Raw genomic sequence first — 18,610 nt, 5'->3', positions numbered from 1 at the left:
TTATCCAGAGCGACTTGCATTATCCTATACATTTTACATAGGTATTTGCAATTCCCTGGGCTCGAACCCACAACCTTGCGATGCTCTCACCACTGAGCTACAGGAAAGCGTTCTAATAACGTTAATGGTCTCAAAAGGTTGATAATAACGGTGATTAGACATATACAGACGTATTTTCTGACACTTGGTCCACTATGCATATCTTATATCCTCAGTTTATTGTTGCATTGCTGTCGTCAGGGATTGCGCAATTTAAACCAGCGGTTCAAAAACATGTTGTTTTGGGCAGCATAACCACATGATTCTGCATTTTTCTCATGAGAGACCAAACAGACATTATCGCGGTTTATACCGTGGACCCCACCCCTGCAACACACACACACACACACAGACCCATCATCATCACTGCACCGCGACTGCGTCCAGCGTGAAAGTTTGTTTCTCACTCTCATTTCCCGCCGCCTCCACGTTTCGCAGTCAGCGTGGGGTTTATATTGTATCCCTCTGCTTGATAACATCACTATCATAAAGTTGTATGTGAATCAAACGCTTAAATAAAACCGCAATATAATTTAGGGCTGCCTTTCTCTTTAATTCCGCAGGAGACTTTATTGCGGAGCCCCCACACATGTTGGAGGGCGGGTCACGCTGGCGCAGCAGTAACGCAGTGAGTTGCCAAAAATCAGCACAACCTTCATTACAGTAACCTTTCGTGAGTCGGTTTTATTGGCGTTAAGAGTCCTTTATCTTCCGCATTGGTGGTTTAACGAAGAGGAAAATGCAGAGATTTGGTGGTGGCGTGACCGCGCTCACTGCAACTTCAAGCGGCGGATAGGCGCAAGGGCGCGGGTAGTGCATAGTTATTCAGTGCGCAAGTGTCACTGCGCGGATAATCCCAAACAACTGCGTGTCCGACCGCAGGGATGCCTCTGATCAGCCTGGACGACGATGATCAGAGATGGATCCCGACGCACGTCAACGTGACCGTCCTGCGCGCGAGGGGTCTGCGGACGAAGGGCAAGCAAGGCAGTCGATACGTTTACACTATCACCCAGGTGGGTAAGGAGAAGTACAACACCGGCCTGGTGGAGAAGGCGGAGGAGCCGCAGTGGAACGAGGAGAGCTCGTTCGAGATGCCGCCCGGTCTGCTGGAGGCTGGAGGGACGAGCGCGTACCCGCCCGGGAGCAGCAACCTGGTGTTCACCGTCATGCATCGAGTGCTCATCGGTCTGGACGTGTTTCTCGGTCAGACTATTGTCCCGTTGGACAAAGTTTTCCAGGAGGGAATGTGTCCCAGAAACGAGTGAGTATTAGTGCTAAAAATAGGCCGTGTAGGTGGTCCGTGGCCTTCACACAAAAAGTAGTGTGACAGTAGCATGGTGATACTATATATATGATATATATATGATTGTCCTGTGCCATACCATACTAAATTAACCATCGTTTAACTTCAGTAACCATGTTTTAAGGTTTTATTTGTAGTAAAAAATCCAATACAGTCACTGCAAACCATACTTTTGCTACGGCAACCATAGTTTAAGCAGGATATTTATAGTAAAACTGTGGTTAAACAAATTGTATTAATTTCACCAGAATATATGGCTAATGCACTTTTTACTATGATAAAACTAATGTTATTTTTTTCTTATAGTTGCAATAAACGTTTTAAGGATAGTAGTACAAGTCATATAAGCCTTCCTTGTTTTTCATATGATATGGTCATGAGATATTTCACACAAGTATGCCAAAACCCTGAGCCGATGGTTTTGGGAGGAAGGATTTCTAGGGAATCAATTAACAGTTGAACAGACATTCGCATAACAGAATTACAGGAAGATTCTTTGGCCAACCCTCAAATTGCAAAAAACTCTTATATATTGGTATTGAATGTACCTTTTAAGGTAATGCAAGGCAGCAGAACAGCCACGCAAGCATTTCTTGGGAAGTGTAAATCCAAGAATGTCAGATTGATGGGATATCTTAGTTTTTTCTATGGCACAACAGCAGCATATTTCCAAAGACATGCCGCGTCTAGTTCTTGTCAGTATGCTTGCATAGTCTTGGCTGGCACAGAACTGTGACTCCACTTGGCAGACCAGCATGTTACACAATACTCTAAACTGAAGCACAATGCATACTTTACTGTGTTTTAACAGACATGAATCTGTCAATCTTGCATATTTTGTGTTTGTAGACCAAATAAGAAATGAAATTCAGTGCCACTCAGTGAGACTTTTATTAGGGACAGTGAATCATTTCATGGAAGTGGAGGACAGAGATGAGGCTGGCAGGCCTCTTGGCTGAAGCCTCTATAAACAAGTGAGAAAGGAAGTCAGTGAGGCATGCTGAACAACAATAACATTGTTATTGTCATACTTGATATGCCTTCCTTTATTCCCACGTCCGTGTTTAACTTGGAAGTGTGGTATACAACTTTCAAAATTGTGTTAAAGAACAAAACTAAAACTGTGATCCTTGTTAAACATTCATCAAGACCATCTTAAAAGCCACCTAGCAACCACTAAGAACACCCAAGCAACTGCTCAAGCAACACCCTAGCAGCCGGAACACCCGTTGACACTTATTTTAACTGTTATCAAGCCTACATTTGTCTGAACAAACCTTGATTTCTCTCAGTTCTTTAAATCCCATGGAGAGTTGGATGGAGAAATCCATACTGACTCATTAGATGTCATTGTAGGCGTGCGGCTCCTCTACACATCTGGCTTTAATTGAAGAAAAACATTGCACCTCTTTCTCTTTCTATCTTACCCTCTAGGTCTGTCTTTTCTACCCTCTCCCAGTTTAAGATGTTTGTCTTGGCTCTCTGCACGTGTGCACACATGAGGTGCTTCGTGTTGTACCGGAAATGGAGGAAATAGTTTCACCACTGGATTTCTCGGAGACAAAGGGGTGGTACCATTTGCAAAAGAGTCACTGCGGCGTTGGTCATTTTTAGCCTTTGAGATGTTGGGTTCATTGTTATGCAGGACATTGTAAGCCAGTGTTTAAAAAGATAATAGAGGGAGAACATCAATTTAAGAGGGAATCTAACATCTGAGTCTGACATCATTCAAACATCAGAAGAAATATTATATGAATCAAACTTGTATTGTGCATAAAGGGGAATGTTATATGGAAGACCTTAAAAAAATTTAGCTGAAATATAACTGCAAAAATAGCTTTTTGGTTAAAAAATAAACAAGTGTATAAAATCAAAGTTTTCCCCTTACTTCCTTGTGCAACAAAAAACTAATAGTAATGTTTGTCAGCTGTCATGTACAATTTTGCCTTCCGTTTGACATCATTTGACATCAGTCAAAGTAAAGATAAGTGTTTAAAGAAGTTTGCAATTTCATGTTTCAAACCGATAAAAAATGTGTCGATCCAAAAAATCTTGAATGCCTAGAAGCAACATACTTAAGATTTTTCAGTCAACTTGTGTTTTGTCCTAAAAAACTGACACCATTGTATTTATGATAAACTTCTCTCTTTTATATCTGTCTGTCTTTCAGGTGGCTTAAGCTACATTCCAAGGTCGGTCGAAAAGAAAAAGAGCGAGGAGAGCTGCAGGTGACCGTTCAGTTCACTCGCAACAACATGACTGCTAGCATGTACGATCTCACCGTAAAGGAAAAGCCTCGTTCAGCTTTCGGAAAGCTCAAGGACCGTGTCACAGGGAAAAAGAGAGGGGACGTCGAATCCTCCTCTGCCATTTTACCTGGCCGCTACGCTGCTCTTTCTGGGTCCGTGGGTCCACCCTTTGCGGGAGATGGTGGACCGGATGAGCCGGCTGAAGAGGAGGGGTTTGATGAACACAGGAGCAAGATGAAAGATTTCTTCCTGAAGGGGAAACTGCGTAAGAATTCTGACACACGCTCTTGTTCGTCCTTGGCATCGGACAGTAGCATGGCTTCATCCGCCGGGGATCCATTTGTTCCGAAAGAGCTGTCCAAAACTCCCATATACAGCTGTAGAGTAATGGAGCCCTTCCGCGTGGATGGCGAAGGAGGGATAAAAGGTCAGAAATTTACAGATTTTGTTGCATTATGATAATTTGAATATCAAACATATCCTGCATACATTGTAAACCTTTTCGTAATTATTTAATTTGTTAGAAATTCTGAAAGCGTAAACGTTTACAATCCTACATCCTGCTTAAGCATTTCTGTCTCTTTGAGCAAACTGAACGAGGCTTGACTCTTTCTCTACTTTGTAACCCTTTGTCTTCTTCTTCTTCAGTGATGACACACAAGCGTGCACACAGCGATGAAGCCAGTAAGATCACCGGTGTTCCCCGGCCCAGTCACGCAGTGGAAACCCTAAAAGGTCAGAGCGCGGCGCTCTCCCAATCCACCATCTGCATCAACGGCAGCCATATCTACTCATTCGAGCCTGTAAGCCCCAAAAGCCCAAGCTCCATCCCAGCCAAGCGTTCGCTGTTGGAGAAATGCGCACCCCTTTCTCGTTCTCTCCAGAACCTCACCCGACGCGGCGAGGATCCGCAGAAGAGCGATGGAAGACGCTGGTCGATTGAAAAGAGCAGGAAGGAAGACGGCGAGGCAGATGGATCTATAAGTCAGACCACGTCAGAGGGGAAGCCAGCGCAGGCCGCCGGCCCTCCGACGGCGTCTTCTGGGGTCATGGAAGTGGTGGACAAAGGGAGAAAACTGAGGAAGACTTTTTTTTCTAGTGGGAGGAGTGAGTCTTTCCCAGCCAAGCCAGAGCAGAGCCAGGTTACTGTTCCGTTTGAAGGCAGACGTAGGGGATGGTTTGGCTCCGGTGACTCGCACAACAAGCCAAGGTGAGTGCAGGCCAAGCAAGGCTTCGAGGTTTTGTCTTACAGTCCAGAAGAGAAAATAAAGCATGTTTGCTAGGGCTAGCGTCTTTCACAAATAGCTGCTCCCCGTGACCTTTACGACCGACAGACATTTTCCCAAAGGAACACATTGTTTTAAGGGAGCGGCTTTATAGGCAAGCCTGCATTCTGATGCAACAGTATTGCAGTAGCGTTTCCATCCCATTCCTTTGAATTGCGCTTGGTCTGCAGAACATACAGTAGGTAGATATTTTTCAAACCTCTCATGAGAATTAAGTTCCATAAACTTGTTGAAGCGTAAAAATCATTAAAACAGCTATTTTCACTTATTTCATTTGTTTGTTCAGCAGCATTTTTGTTCACATCCAGCCATTTTATAGTTTACACTTCATTTATTTAGATTACATTTTCGAATCCGCATTACGTACCAATTTTTTTAATAAATGTTAATGCTATACAACAGTATTGATTTATGAACACAGATTGCAAGCTGGTTTTGCCAGACACTTCCCGTCTGAAATAGCATCAGAGCAAAACATGAAGAGAGACTGTTATTCTTCTATTAACATCTGTTATTCTCTAATAGAGAAGAACTGTCTCTCTCCCAAACTATAGCTAGATGTTATGGCCCGTTACACAGTTTGACTAAGAGGACAACTTGTGCCTTCCCTCCACAGGCTGGGAGTTTCTCCTAAGGTAGAGAGCAGCTCAGACACAAACCCTTCTCCCCCCCTCTCTAAACCCCCCAGTCAGCCCCCATGCACTCTCCCTATCGCTTGCACTACCGGGTCAATGTCTACCCCTAGTGGCGATCACTCCAACCCATTCACCTGCTCATCCCCGACTCCACCTTCCATCTCCCCCTCCAACCCTTTCCTCACCCGACTGCAGCAGAATCCATTTTTCGAGGATCTTATTGCTGAAGAAGCACTGAAGTCTCCTGATTACTGTTCTCCCAATTCTCACCCAGCCCTTCCCAGCCCCCTTCGTAACAAAATGCCTGCGATAAAGCGAGAGAGACCTAGGGGTATGGCCAGGCAGAGGTCTCTTCCGACCATTATGTCTGAAACACCAGACACGTCGGGTAACTCGAACGCTAATCTAAACTATTCTCAGTCTGAGAGGGCCGGGCAAGATGATGACTTTGAGGCGTTCGCCACCAGCCGCTTGAAATCACCAACGGGAACCCCAACTAGACCTCCATCAGCATCATGTGTTCCAGATGTGAACCAGATGATGTATGTCAATAATCGATTGAGAGTTGATGAAGTTGAAATGGATGTTCCAAAGCCATGGGATCTCCCTCCTTTACCGCCTCGTAGACCCGTGAGGAACCAGGTCACAGGCAGGGAGAGATTCTCCGACAGCTGGTTAGATCGAGCACAGGAGTTGGCGGTGCAGAAAGAGGCCGGCTTCCTCTCTCAGACTGACTTTGCTTCTCTGCAGCATGTGAGAGAAGGAGATATAAAGAGGAACTCTCAAATTTTATGTTTAAATAAAGAGTTTAAGACAGACCCCATTTCCTCACTTGAGCGTGACAGGACGCATCCTTCATTGGAAACGGAGTTGCGTAGCGGCTTGCTTGAATTTAAGGAAGATATAATCGTGCCAGACAGAGGCCCTCCTCCTAATTTAGGTCTTACGTCTGATTTGACTTCAAACAACGTTCCCCACAGTCCTCCCAATGGTTTAGGTGAGGATACACTGCATTCCCATCATTCAGAACCAGAAACGCTGTGTTTCCCATCTGACTTTGACTCAACAGTGACCGAATCCCTTTGCAGTTCCCCTCGGACCCAACCAAAACACGACTCGGAATCGTCCTGTGAAATTAATCCAAAGCAGAAAGGCGAGCAAAAACAAACTTCTAAAACTACAAATGACATTTGTTTGCTTGTCCTCCCCCATAGAGATTCAAACAACAACACAGATAGCACTACACAGTTTGCTTTTATTGATTCAGGAAGTTCTGCGTCTGAACCGCCGTTTGAAATGAACAAAGACATTAAGCCTTCAAAAGAGTCAAATGAGTATTGCATTTTAAACTCTTCTGGTAACGAAATGTCACCACCTAGATGGTCTCCGGGGTCGCCTAAGGATTTATTGCGCAGAATAACATCAGAGCTAGAGATGTTTTCACCCAAGAAGACGTGTATCACCGACACATCGCATATTAATGACTCGCAGAATTGTAACCATTTGGATCATTTGTCACTTTTTCAGAGATCACGTGTAGAACAAGAAGTTAAATCGTGCGAATGCACGGCTTCAAATGTAAACTGCGAGTCTCGTGAGGTTGGCGCTCTCCAAAACAAAGACATCACTGTGACCACACAAACACGCTTGGCACATGCCGCCGATGACATTGTGACTCAGATGGGAGAACGTGGGGAAGCAGAAAACAATGATGTCGTACACACTACACATGATGATGTAGACATGCTTAAACAGACTTGTCCTTCAGCAGAATCTGAGGATGATAACCAAACCTCGAAGGCCAGTTTAAGCGAGGACTTCAGTTTGACTCGTGATGAACGAATCAGCTTCGAGGACCTGCATGCAAAAGTAGCTCCAAGAGGCTCAAGAAGCCTGTATAAAACCGATGTGAAGTCAGCCCGCATCAGACCACGTTCCACCACAAGCTCACCCAAAACCATCATGGATGCTGAATCTCCAAATCCTGTATCAGATCTCATTCTGCATGATGCCTCTCCCTCACCCTTCCCATTAGCTTGTACCAATGCCTGTCTCCATCCTCACCCTCCCCTTCCTGTGAACCCCCCGAATGAGATGCCTAGCATGGGTTCCACTTCCTCCACCAAATCCCAGCCCCAGGTTGATGCACAGCTCCCCCTCTCACCTGAGGAGACACAGCCAGCCAGCGTCGTCCTGCCCCTTGAGGAGAGCAGGTGAGACCTCACTGCCTGCGAAAACACACTTTCTCCCTCTTCTCTTCACTCACCTGAGGATATGACTTCATTTTCTTACAAATGCGCTAGGGTAGGCACAAATTATATGCTCACGTATGAATAGATCAACTTATATTGCTCACAGCTTGCTATAATTTGGACAAATGTGAAATGCATTTTCTCCAGCACCAGCTCTCATTACACTTTAATCGTTTCTTATGGTCTTCTTTTGCTCTGATCATTTGTTTTTCATCTCTTCTGTTGCTTTATGCCTCTGTTTGGATAGGCACACCACAACACATCCTCTCTAGTAGCGGTAATAAAACAAAAGGACTAGACAGTATTATATTCAGTGAGTTAAGTGTGATAAAAGGTTTGATGTTGAATAGGTTTCGTATGAAGTGTAGACTTGCGTCATAAGAATCATAGTATCTTGAGTTTCAGAGCAAATCATGGCACAGATTTTGTTACCGATCAGATATTGTTCAGATATAAAACTCTGCCATTAAATTTTTTTAATAATTTCATTACATTAACAATTACTTATACATTTTATTGTTGTGTAGCTTTATACTCCTACAGTATGTATGTTTGTTGTGAATCAAATATAATACATTTTGTATAAATAGTACATTTTATAATATTCTTCATCTAATTATACTTATTCTCAATTATTCTTAGTTACAAAAAATTATGATTTTGAAAAAGTAATAAAACCACTTGATATTTTTTCTCTGACATAACAAACATGCTTTTTTCCATGGGCAGCTATAATAATTCAAATCGGCAACATAATTTATAAGAACTAGTCAAATTGCACATGATTCTTGGACAAATGTCATTGGACAATATTTGTATGGGTTTAACCTCGCAATACTTTTAGTCATGGCGTCTTCCTGTTTCTTCTGCTATACTAACTCTTTAGAAAGTTAACAATAAAGTTTCAAAAAAGGTCAATGCTCACACATTAAGTATTACTTCAACCATGTACAAATAGATTCCTAAGGTACTTATTTGTAGTTTTCTTTTGCTGTACAGCCCTCACCCAGTGAAGCCTTTGACCAACACTGTGCATGGAGAGAAGAAATCAGAGAGCCGCTCGGTGCTGGAGAAACTCAAGTCCACCATCAACCCAGGACGATCTGTGCCAATGACACCTACGGAGGAGGAGAAAAATCAGGTACTGAAGGCTTAATAAAAATACTATTTGATTCATTTGTGTTCCAAAAACAGGTCATACAGCTTTAGAACATCACCAGGGGGGGTAAATGTTGACTATTTTTTATTTTTGAGTGAGCTGTCTCTTTAAGGAACTGGAACGCATGCAGGTGCTGAAAAAGTGTAATCGGCAACAAAACAGAGGAAACGTAGATGCTCACGGAGACATTTAGGATCTAAAGGCATAATTTGGTCTAGGCATTTCTTGTTGGAAATGCTACACAATTTTGGGTTTGATAAACTTCAGCATCGCTTAGTACGGTCTTTCCTCATAAACATGTCTTTTACCTTGTCCGTCAATGTTTTTTGTGTAGTTGGCTCTGACGGAGGCTCGTGCGCAGTACCAGAACATGACCAACATGGAGTTGATAGCTCTGCTGCTTCAGCAGGAAATTGACATGAAAAAGCAGCGTGCTGAAACCGAGGTGCAGGTGGCCCTGCTGGAGAAGCGTGAGGCTGAATTGAAGAAGATGAAGGCTCAGGTCAGAGACCTGGAGGACTATATTGACAAGCTGTTAGTGCGCATCATGGAGCAGACGCCCACCTTGCTGCAGGTACGTGGGAGACCCAAATGACCAGAGTGACCCATTGTGCCAGAAACGCCTCATGCTGAACTAAAGTCATTTGTAACGCTCCATTAAATGTCAAAACTGCCAAGTTCATGTAGACACGATACAGCTTTGCATGCTTCCATATCCACAATGAGTTGAAGTTTAGTATAGCAACTGCTAGTCAAGCTAAAAGCACAAGGCAAGTGGAAAGTTAAATAAAAAAGTTAATGTAGTTGTAAATGGAATGCACATACATATGTCTTCCGGTTAAAGCTAAGATAATTTTCTAATATTTCTGGGATCTGTACTTCATTATTGTATCATAACGCTTTACATAATCTCTCTAAAGTCGCAAAAATCTGTAAATGAGAATAAACACACTGCCTGTATAAACTGACTTGTATAGATGGTCACTATAACACTTGAAATGTGTTATTTCCTCATTACTAAAAGTAAAGTATTTGGGAAAACTGATATGCTATTAGCCCTCTGAAATCTGACCTATTCTCAGAAAAATGTTCTAATTTTGTTTCAGACTTATTCAATTAAGTTCACCTGGTATTAACACTAATACTTCCAGTAAGTTTTGAAACGTTGGAAATATTTAATACATACTTTAAGTAATATTCTGTACCTGTAAATAAATAATTCTTGATAGCTTTAAAAAGCACCTTATAATACGCAGTATGCAAAAACCATAGTGCTTGAGCTAGTCAGCTTTGCCTCATTGATATTACAGATGTCAGTGCATGCTCACGGCCATCAAGCACACGCACTTAAGTAAATATTGTCTTGAAAACATGTAAGATATGCAATAACACTTGCAAGCTAAGCTGTAGCTTAAGTTAAATTATGCTACACAAATATATTTATGAAGCCTTAGCATTGCAGCGTTCATAAATCATTGCTGATGTAGCAGATTTAGTGAAGTAGCAAATGCCAAAGCTAAACCACAAAAGCTTAAACAAAGCTTTAAAAAGATGTATGTTTTATGTTTTTATATTATATGTGTGTGGCTTTTGTTTTTTTATTTAGATTCAGAATGTGTTTTATATTTTTAGTGGTCCTAAAGCTCTAAGTTTTCCCCCGTGTTTCTGCTGAAGTAAATTATGTGAGGTTCTAAGTTTCATTGCTGGAACTTGAGAAAGTACAGGGTTACAGTTAATGTTGTGAAGATTGTTGTTAACTCACTGAGTGTTAAGCTGTGTAAAGTATTTCACCAACCGTGCATCCAAAATGAAAATCTCAGTTTTCTAGTTTTAGTATTCCAGTGTGTTTCAGGAGAGAACGATGTAGCACTGTGATTTTGGATTGTGATGTTAATTTGCTCTTCTTTTGTCTTTAATTATCATAATGTTTATGGATTTATTTACATGCTACATTCACATTTGTATTTTTCTTCCTGTTTTATTTATTGCAATTTTTTTCAAGCAGTTTCATTTTAAAAGTTATTTAAATAAAGTTATAAAGTAATTTCTGTGGAGGGTCTTTGCTTTGTTCGCTTTTATTGACAGAAATGATACACATAACAGTACTGGTAACTGCGGTGATACCTTTAACTACCACTAGATGACACTTAGGAGCTTTTAATGTAACTTCTTGAAGTTTTTTTAATTAGTTTACTCAACCTTTTTTCATATTGATGTAACTGTAATAACATTTTAATATTATTGTTATTTACAAAAATATTGTGGTTTTGTAAAACCCCTATTAGGAAAGAGTACATTTAAATAAATAAATACAAATTTACATGAATTAAACAGGTATAGGCTATATTAACTATTAACCTGAGTTAGAATACAAAACGTGATAAACATGGGCAATTTACATTTACGTTTACATTTAGGCATTTGCCAGATGCTTTTATCCAAAGCTACTTAGAGTGCTTTAATCCTATACATTTTACATAGGTATTTGCAATCCCCTGGGATCGAACCCACAACCTTGCGTTGTTAACGCAAATATTTAAACAAACATCTGTGCAAAAGAGTTAAAATATTACTAAAACATAAGAATCTATCGTTAAAATATTAATACTATTAAGCGTAATGTTATATATGCTCCACGTTTAAAATTGTAAGATGCTTTCGGAGTCTTATTTTAAGAAATAATACAGTGCAGTTTAATGACTAGTATTTTGGAGAACTGTTCCCTCCTGAAAAAAAACAAGATTCTAATGGTTTCCAAAGCAAATACTATTATGCTGTTTATCCATTTAAAATTCGATATTCCTTTATGTAATATGTTTTGAGTAACATTAGAGATACCAACCCATAACCAAACCCACAGACATCATTACATACAATATAATTCTTAATTAACCATTTTTTTTCAAGAAGCAGAATGTCAGTCTTTGTGAATTGCCAGGACCAGAGCGTGAAATCTGCTCTGGTTCGGCTTGAGTCCAAGAGCAAACTGCAGTTCCCATGAACCCCTGCGCACCATTGCTCCACTACTAGTTTCGCACCCGAGTTGACTACTCTTCAAAAATTCCGTCTCATGGACCTTTTTATTATTTAACATCACTCCTCCGCTGCTGAGATGGCAGAACATGCGTCTTTTCCGGTGTTTCAACTGGGAAAACCGCGCTATGACCAGGTAAAGAGTTTGCCGTCATATTAAAGTGCATCTTTGTCTGTGCGCCTTTGATGGGCGTTGATAAACAACATATCTGTGCAGATTTCTTCGCTCCAACACCATGTTGCGAAAGTCATCCGTTTTCGTGCTTTGCATGGTGTCTTTTGTTCATTGGTTCATTGCGTTGTTTTTCGCGGGTGCTGATGTTTGCGATACGCGTTTATTTCTATGGTGTTTTATTACACCGTTGTGTTGTATCACCTTAAAACATCAAATGCATGTCAGTGCAGTGCCACTTCTTTTTATATGCAAATCACAGAGGAAATAAGTAACGTGGTTGTTTCAAAACAGGCGCGTTGAATACAAATGAACCGGTCAGTTTAATTTGTGCATACACAGCCTATTAGGAGTAATTGACATTATTAAAGTTAATATTTATTTTTAGAAAAGCCGAAGACCGCATATCCTGCATGGATTATTTTCCTTAAAAACAATGCATTTAATATGTACACACGATGAACCCCCCCGTTATGCATTAAATAGTCAAGTTTTGTGTAATGAAATAGGGGCAACTTCTGCGCAACGAATGCAAATAATTGTCTCATCAATTGTCGAATCCGTGAGATCTCGTTTCGGTCAAATGAATGACCGTCTATTTAAGTCCCGTTGCCTCCATGGAAACGCCACAGTCATCCTCTCTGAAATCAGCACATGGATGTCAGTCATCAGTGCTGAGCTCTGGGTTGTCAGGGACAAGTTCACACCGTTATTGCAACGCATGATGAAATGCAATACAATATTTGGGGTTGGGGGTAGAGATCATTACCTTTACATTGTGTTCAGTGAATGGATGGGCGATGGAGCATAAACTACCTTCCTTTTGTTTTGATGCTCATCTACTCTGTGATCTGTGAATGTGTGTTTAGATACCCTGGTCTCAATTTAAATGCATGCTATCATATCTGATTATCACGCCATATGCCAGTCGAATGAATAATTCGCTTTACGTGATCTGCAGGGAGAACTACATGGACTGGCTTGTCAGCGGGCCAGTGACATTTTGCTTGATGTGCCAAGAAATCCAAAGAAACCTGAATATTTATCAGTTTTTTTTTATAGGTCAGTGAGGAGGTTATTGGGGCAATTCTTATTGTTAGGACCCTTGAATTTTCTGTTAGCTGATAATACTAAAAATCAGTTTTTGTATGGCCAAAATCCAGCTCATGTGTATCTGACTAACTCACATTCTGCCGTTTTTGTTTTTTTATTGCTGCTGTTTTTAGCTGAAATCAATGCAGCGGAAGGGTAACGGTGTATTTTTCCTCCTGCTCCTTCTCTGCGAACACTGTTGGATATTCTCTCGGGAACAGAAACACATACATAATTAACAAGTCTTCTCCAGCAGACATGCGTACACATAGCTCTCTGCAACAGCTTTGAAGCAAGTGTCTGTAGCCCAGAAATAACATTAGTAGACGAGATGAGTGAGCTCAGCAGATTTTTGCTCTCTTTGCTATAGTGTAAGATAAAAGCAATCCCAACTACAAAGACCTGTGAGATGATACACACAAGATTTTTTTTCTGCTACATAAACCATTTAGATGCAGTAGATTGAAGCTGTTTTCACTGCGCGTTCCTGGCCAAATAAACCCTTGACATGCCCCATCATCGGGCCTCTGAAACAGTTGGCTTGTGTCGCTGCCCAAGAAGTGTAATACAGAGAGAGCGGAAATGTTGAAGGCAGTCATTGGCAGGTGAAGAAGCTCCTTTGAGTTCTGAAGCTTTGTACAAACGGTCTCTGTTCACTGTCATTATTTACATTTTTCGGTAATGCTAAAATTAGTAGGGATCTTGATTATTTAAGACTCAACACAAAAGTTGTCTTGTTAATTTATTGCATGGAAATGCAGGCTTGTAATATTGCAATGCTTTTCTCCCTCAGAGCACATTTCTTGGCAGGTTGAGACACTTCATTGACATAATTGATCCTTCTACTCTTTTTGTGACAGAGGTACAAAAATATTATTTTGTTTTATTATTTAGAATTAAGTCGAATGATTAGTTACATTGTTTTTGCATTGTGATATTCTTGCAGCCTACCAATCATTCCTTTACTGTAATTAAAGGAACAGTTCATCCAGGAAATTAAATGCTTTCATCATTTCTTATTCTCCAAACTCATACAATTTCCTTTTTTCTTAAGTAGATATTTTTAAAAGAATGTTGTGTAAATGTTTTTGATCGCCGGTATTAATAATTTGTTTTATAGAAAAATAAGAGCACAATGTTTTTTGTGATGTATATATCGTTTAGTTCTAGCTGTGAAAAAGTATTACTTCTTTATTAACAAATCAAATATTAACATATTTCCTAAATCTTAATAGAGTCGCTTAAAACAATGCATCAAACTCCTGGATGATTTTAAGCGAGGCGCTCTTCCTCCAGGAATAACAGATCATCAGGTGAAATGTCTATAAATAAATATTCAATGTTTTCAGAATCAGTAGATGTGGTGGAGTGATTTCTATAAGCTTGTGTCGTGTGTTCTTCACCTCTGTTTAGCTCTGGGAGGCTCAGAAGGTGAAGCAGGTGAGACACTTATGGGCACTTTTAAATGTCACTTGGTAATGTTGGTTGGAAATAAAGTGACTGATTCGTGTGCTTTCAGGCCATCATTCACCCTGACACCGGTGAAAAGATCTTCATGCCTTTTCGTATGTCAGGTAAGAGTACAAAAAGAGAGACAGATATAGAAAGTAAAAGCAATCTGGAGAATTCAAATGAATTCCTACATTCCTACATAGGAACAGATGGTGTTTGTGCATACGCCCAACAGCAGAGATGATTTATGTATGAGCGCACCTTGCCTTACAATGAATACATGCAGCATATTAACATTAATTGAAATATTCAGAAAAATACAATAAGTGATGACAACAATACAGTAGAAGTTATTTTTCAGTTATGATTTGTTCACCTTGTCGTTTTTGTCTTTCACAGGCTATGTGCCATTTGGAACACCAATCGTAAGTTTTCTGTTTGCTCGAAAAAGATCAAAGTGCAAAATAAAAGACCTCACAAAGAGCAATAATATGAGAGAGAGAGAGACATCATGCAAATCATTATGTATGCACACACCAGTGTTGATAGATTAAATCTGTTTAGCATGAGAGATGAAATAAAAATCAGCATTTAATATGTGTTCTTGTAGATATTTGTAAAATGTTGGCCAACGTGGTGCTGTAAACCCAGTTTAATAATTAAATTGTTATCAGAGGTGAAAATCCTTCCCTTCTTTACTTGCAGGTTGTAGGTCTTCTCCTTCCAAACCAAACTTTGGCCTCTACTGTGTTCTGGCAGGTACATGACTTGTTCTCATAATTTGAGCCCCTCAGTTCCAGGAAGCATAAAGCAGACAACAATATTATTATAAGCTGACTCTGCAGTATCTCAGCAGCTTCTGTTTCACAGTTGGAAAGAACTCATTTTATGTAGTCCAAATTAATTAGATTTTCGTTATATATCCTACTTTCACCAGAAGCTGGCTTCTCAGTTATAAAAAGTCAATATTGTGAATGTTCATCTGCAGGTGTTTGTGTCAAGCTAATGCAGAATTTATCTCCTACAGTGGTTCAACCAGAGTCACAATGCCTGCGTGAACTACGCCAACCGTAACGCCACAAAGGTACGGGTTTAAAATGTATTTTAAAGTTCAGGTCAGCCTTTTAATGTGCAAATATTGAAATGTAGTTGCAAATGGTAGTTGCGTTTCCTTTTCTCAATTCCGTCTGAATGATCATGTTTTCCTGAGGGGCACACATCTGTTCTGCATCTGAGGCTTTTGACCTCTGTCTGCCTCTGTCCTTTTGCATTGCACTGCACAGTCTGTTGTACATCATCTGCTCCAGATGTTGACCTTTTTTTTCTCTTTAGCCTACACCCACCTCAAAATTTATTCAGGGATACCTGGGAGCTGTCACCAGTGCTGTTTCTATAGCAGTAAGTGGATAAGCATCAGTGTTTTGTAAGTTATAAAAGGATTGTTGTTCAGCTAAAATGTTACTTCAAAGTAGAAATAGTGTATAAATAAATAGTTTAAAATAGTGTCGAAAAATGTTTCACAATATGTATATTTCCAAACCTGTATAATTTACTTGGTTCTTTGAACACAAAAGAAGATATTTTCAAGAATGTGGGAAACCAAGCAGTTGTGGTGCACCATTGACTATCAGTAATTTTTCTAGTGTGTGGTAGTTAATAGTGTCCCTTAACGGTTTAGTTGCAGACATTCTCTTAAATAAATTTCTTTGTGATCAGCGGAACAACAAAATTTATACACGTTTGTAAATAATGACCGATTTTTCATTTTTTAATGAACTATATCTTTAATTCAAGGCAAATTCTGAAAGAAAACATTACACACAACACAGCTAAAGATAAAAGAAACCTAAAAGTATAAAGACATATTGTTCTTATCTCATGTTCATATTTTTAACACCTTCTCTCAAATCTTGAACATTTTGTACACTCTGTGTTTTTAGGTGGGTTTAAATGTACTCATCCAAAAATCCAGCAAATTTAATCCAGCCACCAGACTGTTTATACAGAGGTTTATCCCGTTCCCTGCTGTAGGTATGTTCATATACAGATGCTGCACAGTGTATTGCTAACTACAACAGACCCATTCAATAGAGTTATCTCTTATCTTTGTAGTATTAAACTCCCTCTGCTGTTAATATGTAGTCATGACACACAAATGAGACACTACTCATTAGTACACTTCAGATTATTATACAGATAATCATGTGATTTATATCATGTTATTTTCACCTGTCCATCCAATGCTAACTTGTTATATAAAGATGAGCTATTGGAATACCATAGTTTTGTTTAGCATCGATATTTATCTTAAAGGTCTGCATCTTTTTTCAGCAAGTGCAAACATCTGTAACGTGGCTCTGATGAGACACAATGAACTGTCAGAGGGAATAGATGTATTGGACAGCAATGGAAATGTTGTGGGATCCTCACGAATAGCTGCAAAACATGTGCGTATATGAGTTAAAACATCTTCAGTGTGATTCCTTTTAATTATTTTTCTGTTGTGCATTTCACAACACACAATGAATCAAATAAGCTTTAAAAAAATAATGAAAACTTTTTATTATTTAAAAAAATATGTCATTAACTAAAACAAACCATCATTATTTAGGAAAGATTTTGCCTTATTTTATTTTTCCCAATTCTTTTGCCATTTTCTATCAGGCACTGATAGAGACGGCAATTACGCGAGTGGCTCTGCCACTGCCTATCTTTGTCCTTCCACCAATCATCATGGCTTTCTTGGAAAAGTAAGAACCTGATCTGCATATGAAACATTTTTTTAGGACAACTTTAGGATGAATATGACAAGTAATTTACTAGAAGAAAGTTCTGTGTGAAACGACCTAATTAAACTAAAATGCAAATACAACTCTATTTGTAAATTTACTGTCTTCTGCCAGGCTCCCTCTGATGCAAGCCCATCGTCGAATGATGCTTCCTGTACACAGCTTAGTGTGTCTGGCTGTCTTTGGTCTGTCATTGCCATTGGCCATCAGCCTTTTCCCTCAAATGTCACAGGTACCTTAGTAATACCCGCCACATCATGTAGGAGAGCTTTATCCTCTCTCTCCAGCAAACACTAGCTGCAGCTTTAATTTTGTCCTTCGACCTGTCATTAATCTTTGCGCGAATGTGTGCTATGAATAATATTATAGCTGGGAATTGCTTGTTGTTAATCATTTTTTGTTCCTCACAGATCGAAGCATCTCACCTTGAGCCAGAAATTGCCATGGCAACAGATTGCAAGGTGCTAATTTACAACAAGGGACTGTGATAAAGTGATAGAAGGTGGAAGAGTGCGAGAGAAAAGCAAAGAGGAAGAGATTCATAGTTTAATCAGCTGTCTGAGAGATGCCGAGGACACAACAGTAGCGCGTAAGATGCAAACAGTATTAAGGAGAAAAAATGCATTCTGAGCAATAGTAACCTGCTTACCCTTTCCTTACCTTTTGAGCCATTTATCAGATTTCAGATTTTTTAATGAATTAATAATTGCAGTATTTAATATTTTTACAGATTACAGTTAAAGGCCTTACATTAAATTACCTTTTATAATAACAAGTGTTAGACAATGTTGTTAAAAACAGCTTTAAAATTAATTCTGTTATTATTAGGTCAGTGAATGCACTTTAATAGTTATTAAGGTATTTATTGCATGTCGTATGTAAAACCTCTAAACTTTCGTTGTGTGTACAGACTTCTGATGTTTTATAACAGAAATAGTAGTATTTTAAGACTACTGTACTTCTACTTTTATCTTAAGGAAACAAAAAATGTTTTGCCACACTACATGGTCTGGTTTATTTTCACTTGTTAACATTAACAAATGTTAACATTCACATTGAATTGTTTAATAATGTCATTTTTGAAAATATATATATGTTTTTGTTTTCCGCTACCACACTTTGTCACGTTTTGTTATTTGCACTGCA

The 18,610-nt window shown here is 39.6% G+C and overlaps 2 protein-coding genes across 2 annotated transcripts; both read left to right on the top strand.

Annotated features, from left to right (window-relative positions):
* Positions 1 to 441: 441 nt before the first annotated feature.
* Positions 442 to 10,978, top strand: LOC130437696 (uncharacterized). Its single transcript, XM_056769181.1, has 6 exons — positions 442 to 1,303; positions 3,516 to 4,021; positions 4,243 to 4,804; positions 5,497 to 7,728; positions 8,767 to 8,908; positions 9,261 to 10,978. Exons 1-6 carry the CDS (start codon positions 924 to 926, stop codon positions 9,519 to 9,521), a joined length of 4,083 nt encoding a protein of 1,360 aa, XP_056625159.1. The 5' UTR covers positions 442 to 923; the 3' UTR covers positions 9,522 to 10,978.
* A 944-nt stretch (positions 10,979 to 11,922) lies between these two features.
* sfxn5b (sideroflexin 5b) lies at positions 11,923 to 18,576 on the top strand. Its single transcript, XM_056769182.1, has 14 exons — positions 11,923 to 12,095; positions 14,017 to 14,085; positions 14,459 to 14,536; positions 14,637 to 14,663; positions 14,743 to 14,797; positions 15,075 to 15,100; positions 15,381 to 15,434; positions 15,703 to 15,759; positions 16,008 to 16,073; positions 16,616 to 16,706; positions 17,007 to 17,122; positions 17,340 to 17,425; positions 17,579 to 17,696; positions 17,875 to 18,576. The coding sequence occupies exons 1-14, from the start codon at positions 12,039 to 12,041 to the stop codon at positions 17,950 to 17,952; spliced, it is 978 nt and encodes a 325-aa protein (XP_056625160.1). The 5' UTR covers positions 11,923 to 12,038; the 3' UTR covers positions 17,953 to 18,576.
* The last annotated feature ends 34 nt before the right edge of the window (positions 18,577 to 18,610 follow it).

Source organism: Triplophysa dalaica, chromosome 16 (genome assembly GCF_015846415.1).
Source record: "Triplophysa dalaica isolate WHDGS20190420 chromosome 16, ASM1584641v1, whole genome shotgun sequence".
Taxonomy (NCBI): Eukaryota; Metazoa; Chordata; class Actinopteri; order Cypriniformes; family Nemacheilidae; genus Triplophysa; species Triplophysa dalaica.
Note: the sequence above shows the minus strand (reverse complement) of the source record. Positions and strands in the feature narration are given on the sequence as shown.

Excerpts from the sequence above, each read along its gene's own strand:
- LOC130437696 (XM_056769181.1), top strand. The coding sequence starts at position 924 with ATGCCTCTGATCAGCCTGGACGACGATGATCAGAGATGGATCCCGACG. Across the intron at positions 7,729-8,766 it reads CTGCCCCTTGAGGAGAGCAG|CCCTCACCCAGTGAAGCCTT; the intron begins GTGAGACCTCAC and ends TTTGCTGTACAG. Across the intron at positions 8,909-9,260 it reads CGGAGGAGGAGAAAAATCAG|TTGGCTCTGACGGAGGCTCG; the intron begins GTACTGAAGGCT and ends TTTTTTGTGTAG.
- sfxn5b (XM_056769182.1), top strand. The coding sequence starts at position 12,039 with ATGGCAGAACATGCGTCTTTTCCGGTGTTTCAACTGGGAAAACCGCGC. Across the intron at positions 14,798-15,074 it reads CATGCCTTTTCGTATGTCAG|GCTATGTGCCATTTGGAACA; the intron begins GTAAGAGTACAA and ends TGTCTTTCACAG. Across the intron at positions 15,435-15,702 it reads CCTCTACTGTGTTCTGGCAG|TGGTTCAACCAGAGTCACAA; the intron begins GTACATGACTTG and ends TATCTCCTACAG.